The sequence below is a fragment of the Salvelinus alpinus genome, chromosome 7, assembly GCF_045679555.1.
Source record: "Salvelinus alpinus chromosome 7, SLU_Salpinus.1, whole genome shotgun sequence".
NCBI lineage: Eukaryota > Metazoa > Chordata > Actinopteri > Salmoniformes > Salmonidae > Salvelinus > Salvelinus alpinus.
The window spans coordinates 42,202,912-42,213,667 of record NC_092092.1 but is presented as its reverse complement, the minus strand read 5'-3'; the positions used below and the strand labels follow the sequence as shown (position 1 = coordinate 42,213,667).

At 40.2% G+C, this 10,756-nt stretch overlaps 1 protein-coding gene across 5 annotated transcripts in view; it reads right to left on the bottom strand.

The window, feature by feature from the left end:
- Window positions 1–5,597: 5,597 nt before the first annotated feature.
- The window catches only part of LOC139581060 (uncharacterized), a 45,441-nt gene continuing 40,282 nt past the window's right edge, over window positions 5,598–10,756 (bottom strand). For all 5 annotated transcript variants that reach the window (XM_071410413.1, XM_071410415.1, XM_071410411.1 and 2 more), the window contains one exon: window positions 5,598–6,195. In XM_071410413.1, coding sequence (XP_071266514.1) covers window positions 6,164–6,195 — 32 coding nt within the window. In that variant the 3' untranslated portion in view covers window positions 5,598–6,163. The remainder of the gene's footprint in view (window positions 6,196–10,756) is intronic.

Genomic DNA, 10,756 nt, shown 5'->3' with positions numbered 1-10,756 from the left:
TGGGCCAAACGTTTCGGGTAGCCTTCCACAAGCTTCCCACAATAAGTTGGGTGGATTTTGGCCCATTCCTCCTAACAGAGCTGGTGTAACTGAGTCAGGTTTGTAGGCCTCCTTGCACGCACACACTTTCAGTTCTGCCCACACATTTTCTATAGGATTGAGGTCAGGGCTTTGTGATGACCACTTCAATACCTTGACTTTGTTGTCCTTAAGCCATTTTTCCACAAATTTGGAAGCATGCTTGGGGTCATTGTCCATTTGGAAGAGCCATTTGCGACCAAGCTTTAACTTCCCGACTGATGTCCTGAGATGTTTCTTCAATATATCCACATAATTTTCCATCCTCGTGATGCCATCTATTTTGTGTAGTGCACCAGTCCCTCCTGCAGCAAAGCACCCCCGTGCTTCATGATGATGCCACCCCCATGCTTCACGGTTGGGATGAGGTTCTTCGGTTTGCAAGCATCCCACTTTTTCCTCCAACCATAACGATAGTCATTATGGCCAAACAGTTCTATTTTTGTTTCATCAGACCAGAGGACATTTCTCCAAAAAGTATGAACTTTGTCCCCATGTGCAGTTGCAAACCATAGTGTGGCTTTTTTTATGGTGGTTTTGGAGCAGTGGCTTGCTTCTTCCTTGCTGAATGTCGATTATAGGACTCGTTTTACTGTGGATATAGATACTTTTGTACCTGTTTCCTCCAGCATCTTCACATGGTCCTTTGCTGTTGTTCTGGGATTGATTTGCACTTTTCGTCTGTAGGAGACAGAACGTATTTTCATCTGTAGGAGACAGATGCACAAGCACTCCTTCCTGAGCGGTATGACGGCTGCGTGGTCCTATGGTGCTTATACTTGCGTACTATTGTTTGTACAGATGAACGTGGTACCTTCAGGCGTTTGAAAATTGCTCCCAAGGATGAACTAGACTTGTGGAGGTCTTCAGTTTTTTGGTCTGATTTCCCCATGATGTTAAGCAAAGAGGCACTGAAATTGAAGGAAGGCCTTGAAATACATCCACAGGTACACCTCCAATTGACTCAAATTATGTCAATTAGCCTATCAGACGCTTCTAAAGCCATGACATCCTTTTCTGGAATTTTCCAAGCTGTTTAAAGGCAGTCAATTTAGTGTATGTAAACTTCCCACCCACTGGAATTGTGATACAGTGAATTATAAGTTAAATTATTTTAATTGTTCAGCCTACGATTCTCATCTCCCCAAGATGTCAGAATGAGTGGTAACTTTGCCTACCTTGTTTCTGGTAGCTCCCTTTCCACTGATTCGGACTCCGTAGTTCCACTGTAAATCGTGGTGAACACTGCTCGCAGCACCAACTGTTAGGTTCTAAATAAACATAGTAAAAACTCACCAACGACTAGTAAAGCTCAAACCAAGTTTATTCACCCACTGGGCCACACAGCTGCATAAGAAAAACCTGTTTACACAAGCACATATATTTATATGTTAAGCTATGCTGTTAAATAAAAACGCCATGATTGTGGAAATTAATACACCCACTATAATACATTGCTTGCAACATTCTAAATATTTGACATAAACATTAATGGATTTAATTTGGACAATTCGGTAGGAATATATCCTATTCTACAACAATGCTCTTGCTCAATCAAGATCTTGCTAACCCAAAAGTCCCAAAATAATTAAGTGTAGGCCTCTGAGGTGAACTCAGGACTGTAATCATGTAACACTGCCGTTACATCCCTCAGGCCTGTTTCAAGTGTGCCCTACTCTGTTGGATCTTGGATTCCCATTTCAAAATAGTCCCCTACCCCCTATGCATGTGTAGATTATATACTTTTTTACCTGCAATACTAGGATTCAGAACCGTGGACAGCATATAACCAATTTACACGATTGGTTTATCATGAACTGGACCACCATGTAGGAGAATCTAGATGCTCTTTAACACACGCTGGTCCCGAAAATCGCTCCCCAAGTCAAGTCACTTGATATTTGCAGATCTGTAAGGTCTGGATAGCTATAAGCAGTGCAGTGGTAAAGCTTCCACCATATTGCTTTACATCTTACAGATCTGCAGAAACGAAAGGTTACAGAGCCAAGGGGTAGGGTGAGCGATTTGGGAACATCCACTGATTACATCTCCATTCTCCAGCTTCCTTTTGTAGACACCATTGAGTTATCATAACTCAACCAGACCTCACTACATTGTCGTCTATGACCAACAGGTAGTGGACAAAAAAATGCATAAATTGGGGACAGTAAATATGCCAGCAAGAATCAATCAAAAAGCTGATTGATTTTGTCGTGGCAATTTCCTGTATTACCAAATGAGGAGAGTTAAAAACCACACACCAGTCAAAGTTATACTTAAATTTCATCTTTAATAATATGTGAGCTTTAAAATCGCCCTTTGACTCTCAGATCAATTCAGTGTCTATAATGAATTCTGAGTGCCTACAAAAAAAGAAAAATATATTTTATAGCCAAGATACACCCCTCTCAACTCACATGACGAACCACAGATCTCAGGAACTCTTCACAAAGGGCCTTTTACTTTAGAAAGGAGTATCCCATAGCCAGATAGCATTAGCTATAAATTATCGTTCAGTTTGGTCTCTAAAACGAGGTTCTAATCTCGTTCCTGGTACTTCATAGTACCAAAACATTACCTCATCCATCTGGAATGCTCTTTAGGCTTTATTGGCCAAAGACATGGTAAATCTCCTCTGTCAGTGCTATCTCATAGAAACACACACACAATAGTCGACAGATTCTATTCTGTCGAATAAAACAACCATTCTAATGAAATATAAAGATTATAATATAATTTTACAAGCACTTAAACATAATCTCGCAATTTTCCACGACAATTTCCTCATGAAAGAGGTGCATTCCTCCAACAGTATTCCAGACCCTTTTCAACCAGTATTCCAGACTATTCAACCGTGCATAATTTATAGACCCTGAAATTCTCCACCTATTTTAGTTTTAGTACCAAGAGGTAAATCATCCCCTACATTGCAGTCTCCTTCCAGAAATCACAACACCTGGATAAGGGTTTACATATTAGCTAACCACATATGATATCAACCTCATGCCTGACTGTGTACATTAACGTTGCATGCAACCTTAGGTTGCTTCATGCAGCAGGAACGAGACCAGTATATTCACAAGCTACTTGTCACAATCACCACATCTTGCTAATAACCACTTGTGGTCTAGTTTGGGGGTAATCAATAGTCCAAACTGGTTCGATGTTGTCCATGGAGCTGAACCTCCATTGATCTACTAGAAAACAGTTATGGGACGGTTTTGGAGACTAATTTATTTGTTTAATATTTTTTTTTAACCTTTATTTAACTAGGCAAGTCAGTTAAGAACAAATTCTGATTTACAATGATGCCGGCCTAGGAACAGTGGGTTAACTGCCTTGTTCAGGAGCAGAATGACAGATTTTTACCTTGTCACCTCAGGAATTCGATCTAGCAAACTTCCGGTTGGTTACTGGCCCAATGCTCTAACCACTAGGCTACCTGCCGCCCCCTCATTAAGCCTAGTCCTGGACTAACAAGCACTCGCAATGGAAATTCTCCACTGAAATCACTTATTCCAGGACTAAGCTTTATCTGGGTCTGGAAAACCGGCAATATACACAGAGTGTACAAAACATTAAGGGCACCTGCTCTTTCCAAGACAGAGTGACCAGGTGAAAGCTATGATCCCTTATTGATGTCACTTGTTTAATCCAGTTTAAAATCAGTGTAGCTGAAGGGGTTATAGAAGGATGTTTAACTTCTTACGGCTGCAGGGGCAGTATTGAGTAGCTTGGATGAAAGGTGCACAGAGGTGCCCATATTAAACGGCCTGCTCCTTAGTTCCAGTTGCTAATATATGCATATTATTATTCATATTGGATAGAAAACACTCTGAAGTTTCTAAAACTGTTTGAATTATGTCTGTGAGTATAACAGAACTCATATGGCAGGCAAAAACCTGAGAAGTTCCACTTCCTGTTTGAATTGTTTCTGAGGTGTCAGATTTTCAACCAAGCTCTCAATTGAAATTACAGAGAGATATAGATGAGTTTTTACTTCCTACGGCTTCCACTAGATGTCAACAGAACTTTGTCTGATGACTCTAAAGTGAAGGGGGGCCGAAGGAGACAGGAATGAGTAATCACTTCCACGAGCTGATCACGCATTCACCTTCACATGAGTAAGACGTCCGTTCCATCGCTCTTCTGAAGTCAATCTAATTCTCCGGTTGGAACGTTATTCAAGATGTATGTCAACAACATTCTAAAGATTGATTCAGTACATCATTTGACATGTTTCTACTGATTGTTACGGAACTTTTGTACATTTCGTAACGTTATAGTGGAGGCGCTTTCTGACTTTGGAATTGTTTACCGAAGGCGCGAACCAAAGTAGCTAATTGGACATAAAAGGACATTATCGAACAAATCAAGCATTTATTGTGGACCTGGGATTCCTAGGACTGCATTCTGATGAAGTTCAAAGGTAAGGAAACATTTATCATGTATTTTCTGGTTTCTGTTGAGTCCAACATGGCGGCTAATTTGGCTATTGTTCTGAGCTCCGTCTCAGATTATTGCATGATTTGCTTTTTCCGTAAAGTCTTTTTGGAATCTGACACAGCGGTTGCATTAAGGAGAGGTATATCTATAATTCCATGTGTATAACTTGTATTATCATCTACATTTATGATGAGTATTTCTGTTGAAACGATGTGCACTATCACTGGATGTTTTTGGAACTAGTGAATGTAACACGCCAATGTAAACTCTGATTTTTTGTTATAAATATGAACTTTATCAAACAAAACATGCATGTATTGTGTAACATGAAGTCCTATGAGTGTCATCTGATGAAGATAATCAAAGGTTAGTGATTCATTTTATCTCTATCTTTCGCTGGAAAAATGGCTGTGCTTATTGTGGTTTGATGGTGACCTAACAATCGTTTGTAGTGTTTTCGCTGAAAAGCATATTTGAAATCCAACACTTTGGTGGGATTAACAACAAGAATACCTTTAAAATGATAAGACACATGTATGTTTGAGGAATTTTAATTATGAGATTTCTGTTTTTTGAATTTGGCGCCCTGCACTTTATCTGGCTGCTGTCATATCGATCTCGGTAGCGGGATGCAGCCATAAGAAGTTAAACCTTGAGACATGGATTGTGTGCGAGGGTGAATAGGCAAGAAAAAAAAGATTCAAGTGTTTTTTAACAGGGTATGTGAGTAGGTGCCTGGTGCACCGTTTTGTGTCAAAATGCTGCTGGGTTTTTCACACTCAACACTTTCCCATGTGTATCAACAACGGTCCACCAGCCAAAGGACATTCAGCCAACCTGACAACTGTGGGACGCATTGGGGTTAACATTGGCCAGCATCCCTGTGAAAAGCTTGACACCCTGTAGAGTCCATTCACCGACAAATTGACGGTGGAGGCCTATTGGAGGGGGTGGGGGGGTGTTAGAGAAATTTTGTTCCTATGTGTTCATTAACCAATTCAATTAAAACACTTCTGTCCATTTCTAAGAATTTGTAAGGTTCTTATTTACATAAAATAGACAGAGACCAGTCATCTACTTAGCCAATAGCGTTTATTCTCGAGAGCTCTGCCCATCATTTCATGTACATTGGTTTATATACCTCTCGTTTCGTCATAAATGTCCCTCTCAGACAATGACAATGCTGTTTTACAAGTCTTCTTTTATGCCTACATTGCTTATCATATGCTACAACATGTTTCACAATCTACTGCAAGCCCAACAGTTTCTCCCCTCCCTGAGTGGGGACGAGACATCTTTCCTGTTGTTAGTTTCACAGTGGTCACAAGTTGTCTGTTAACACTTCCTCTTTGCCTATGTATAAACATTCTTCATCAGACAGGGTAGAATTCTGTTAGTTACAGCCCTATCATTACTTTTAAATGTATACATCATTTAGTCATTATACATAACATTCATAACAGGGGGGGACTCTATATTAGGACAGTGTTCCTAATGTTTGGTATACTCAGTCCTCTTCTAAACCTAAAAGAAAAACAACCAATAGGCATATCAAATCTTAAAAATGTGAAACAACTTCATTTGAATCTGTTACTTATTCCATGTATCTGTGCAATCCATTCCATTTTTGTGTCTTCCTTTACAAGTCCATCCCATCACGATTACGTAGCTCTGGAATAAATTTTTAAAAGTTAGATTCAATTACCTGAAATGAGACTTCAATACAACTTACAGCCAAATGTATGACATTTGTCTGGCCAAAAAATTAATAACTGAATACAACTTTGATGAATTCATCTGAAAAGTTGATTTGAACTGTACTTTTGATGGACAAAAAACGACAGTGTTTTAAGTCATTTACGATTTCATCTGTGTTCGTGTTTCTGTACACTTATCCAACTCTACTTTTTATAGACAAGTTACATATAAGGCAGACACATTGTGCTTTCGTTTGACAGACAATCATTTCCGTTGTCATTCATCCAGGAACAGATGACTTTCATTTAGGGCTGACCCAATTTGGTCGATCAAGAGTTTAGTTGTGGAAAATATCTATTTTACGCCACACAAGACACCTGCCTGATTCACGCCTGTCTCAGTAGACTAATCCATTACGGAGGCCGCGGGGATGGCACACCAGTACATTTACCATATAAATTATCATCTAAAATGTTTGTTTAGTTAAAGTTATTTCTGTTAATGCATTCAAATCATATTATGACAGTCTTACCGTTGTCAATGTAGGAGTGGACATGTTTGCAGAGCGCACAACCTAGGCTACATTTGTGAGAAACAAGTTTTGGTTTATTTCATTCCATTTATGAGTTGTCAATTTATTATTCGTCTTTTGTTTGGAGCGCTCCTGTCAACCTTGACTAAGGACACACACCTGATTACACATAGAACTAGGCCTAGGATTAGTTTTACTGGGGGTGGTCGGGTAATGTAATTATGTGCACAAGCACAAAACGTCAGTAATTTGTACATGGCAAGAGTAACAATTCCAGACAGAATAACTGTTTTTGGGCGAACTACAAGGTCCTCTGATAATACTAGTCCCGTGCGAATCGACATTCCAGTGTTTTGAGAGAAATGTCTGTTTGACAGGTGTTGCTGACATTTCAGGCACGAAAACAAGAACTGATTAGATAAATTGAACAAAGTGCTGCGCATAGCCTATATATGAAGGGCCTACATGGATCAACTTCCACAGTGAATGCTTTTGTTCATATGTTTTGTGTAAATAAATTGAATATTGCCAAATGCATCAGTTAAATATTGCGCCCTTGATCGATCGCAAAGCAGCATACAACTGACCTAAACGTTTGGAAATGATAAGTTCACTTTTGCATCGATAGCCTTAAAAACGCATCTCAAGTGCACTGTTTAGCTCACATCTGATCTACTGCGGATCGCTACAATATCATAATGTTTATGATCACACTTCCTCAACTCAAATATTATAGCGACACTGTACCTAAGATGGTTTGGTATGGTTTAGAAACTTGGGAACCAAGCTCGTGTTCAGTGTAGCCCTGTTTTCGGCTTTTCGCCTGGACTCAAAACCTTCAGGCTTCCGTCATAACTGTCAATGTATTGATTTGTAAAAAATTATTTACGGGGGGCAGTTTGGAAAAACTAATTCTGTCGAATTTCATAACCAACGTTCTCTAGTATTACTAGTCCTGTGCAAATAGAGCTTAGCTTAATTGTCTAAGAATATTGAGGTAAGGGTGGAAGCCAATCTGTTAAAGTCGATAAATGATCAACTTGGCATACTTGAATTAGTCAAGATATAAAAAGGAGTTGAAGGCAAGCCTCGAGATGAGTGACGAAAAAGCTGCAACAACGAACTAAAAAGTTAGTCAATAAGATTGAAATGGAGGTTATGGTTAAAAGCCTGGGTGAAAGACTCGCTAGCACGAAAACAGGCACGAATGATCCGTTCCAGAAGGAAATTGCAGAACAGCGCAAAGTTCTGTACCCACTCAAGGAGAATAGATTTTTTTTTTAAAGGAAACTTGCAGCTCTCCTATAAACTGATTCGGAACATTTGGTTATCAGACACCAAGACTACTCCTTAGCTATTCTAAATATTAAAGTTCCCATAGAGAAGTGAAATAATGGAACACCCAATAATATCCACGTTAGGGACTGTAATATCAAAATAAAATACAACAATTGAAAAATAAAATACACCACTCAAGATAGAGAATGCTGTAAAATAATTAGTATTCCACTTTCTATTTAGTATAATTAGATAAGACAGCATAAGAAGGATAACTAACAAAATTATACATCCTAAAATATAAGGAACTGGAACACAAAAGTACTCATTGTAGGGATAAAAACACAGCAAACAGAGGACACAGAATGTGGGTATGTGCGGTTGAAATGTGATGGAAGGTGGGGTGTGTGTTTTTGTGTTTGGAAAAAATGTGGCCTTAAGTGAGTGAAAAAATTAAATGGATGCAAATCCCAGAGCCCATATTTGTCTGCGAGGAGGGGTTGTGAGATCACTTTCAATGTTGTGCAGATATGGGAAATACATTAAAAAAAATTAAGAGTTTATTGATTTATTGTCCTATCATGACGAAACAGTCCAACCCTATACCCCAACTGAGCGACCCATACACTAAGGAGAAGTCCTTATCTGTTTTATGGGCTTACTGTAAGTAGCCTATACGCAGCCAAACCAGAAAGATAAATGAGGTCAGAGACCCGCTAAAATAAATCACCAGCCCTTTAACTGCGCCCTTAAACAGCTTGGAAAATTCCAGAAAATTATATCATGGCTTTAGAAGCTTATGATAGGCTAATTGACATCATTTGAGTCAATTGGAGGTGTACCTATGGATGCATTTCAATGCCTACCTTCAAACTCAGTGCCTCTTTGCTTGACATCATGGAAAAAATCAAAAGAAAATCAGCCAGACCTCCACAAGTCTAGTTCATCCTTGGGAGCAATTTCCAAACACCTGAAGGTACCACGTTCATCTGTACGCAAGTATAAACACCATGGGACCACGCAGCCGTCATACCGCTTAGGAAGGAGACGCACCTACTTTGGTGTGAAAAGTTCAAATCAATCCCAGAACAACAGCAAAGGACCATGTGAAGATGCTGGAGGAAACAGGTACAAAAGTATCTATATCCACAGTAAAACGAGCCCTTTGGTTGACATAACCTGAAAGGCCACTCAACAAGGAAGAAGCCACTACTCCAAAACCGTCATAAAAAAAGCCAGACTACGGTTTGCAACTACACATGGGGACAAAGATCGTACTTTTTGGAGAAATGTCCTCTGGTCTGATGAAACAAAAATAGAACTGTTTGGCCATAATGACTATCGTTATGTTTGGAGGAAAAAGGGGGAGGCTTGCAAGCCAAAGAACACCATCTCAACCGTGAAGCATGGGGGTGGCAGCATCATGTTGTGGGGGGGTGCTTTGCTGCAGGAGGGACTGGTGCACTTCACAAAATATATGGCATCATGAGGAAGGAAATTATGCGGATCTATTGAAGCAACATCAAGACATCAGCCAGGAAGCTTGGTTGCAAATGGGTATTCCAAATGGACAATGACCCCAAGCAAACTTCCGAAGTTGTGGCAAAATGGCTTAAGGACAACAAAGTCAAGGTATTGGAGTGGCCATCACAAAGCCCTGACCTCAATCCTATAGAACATTCGTGGGCAGACCTGAAAAAGCGTGTGCGAGCAAGGAGGCCTGCAAACCTGACTCAGTTACACCAGCTCTGTCAGGAGGAATGGGTCAAAATTCACCCAATTTATTGTGGGAAGCTTGTGGAAGGCTACCCGAAACCTTTGACACAAGTTAAACAATTTAAAAAGGCAATGCTACCAAATACTAATTCAGTGTATTTAAACTTCTGACCCACTGGGAATGTGATGAAGAAATAAAATCATTCTTTACTATTATTCTGACATTTGACATTCTTAAAATAAAGTGGCGATCCTAACTGACCTAAGACAGGGAATTTTTACTAGGATTAAATGTCAAGAATTGTGAAAGACTGAGTTTAAATGTATTTGGCTAAGGTGTATGTAAACTTCTGACTTCAACTGCATATAAATAAAGATATGGATGATACGGTGCTGGTGGAAAGCTATGGCTGGCAACAACACCTGACTCCGTACTTCAGGCCCCTGCCACAGATCAAGCAGTACCAGTACTTCTTTGGCCTGAATGCCAACCGTCACGTCTGGAAAAAACCTGGCACCACCACTACGGTGAAGCATGGTGGTGGCAGCATCACGCAGTGGGGATGGTTTTCAGCAGCAGGGACTGGTAGACTAGTCCGGACCGAGGGAAAGATTATAACGGAGCAAAGTACAGAGAGATCCTTGATGAAAACCTTCTCCAGAGTGCTCAGGACCTCAGACTGGGGAGAAGGTTCACCTTCCAACAAGACAACGACTAAGCACACAGCCAAGACAACACAGGAGTGGATTCTGGACAGGTCTGACTGTCCTTGAGTGGTCCAGCCAGAGCCCAGACTTGAACCCAATCTAACATCTCTGGAGACCTGAAAATAGCTGTGCAGCGACGCTCCCCAGCCAACCTGACAGAACTTGAGAGGATTTGCAGAGAAGAATGGGAGAAACTCCCCAAATACAGGTATGCCAAGCTTGTAGCGTTATACCGAAGAAGACTCAAGGCTGTAATCGCTGCCAAAAGTGCTTCAACAAGGTACAGAGTAAAAGGGTCTG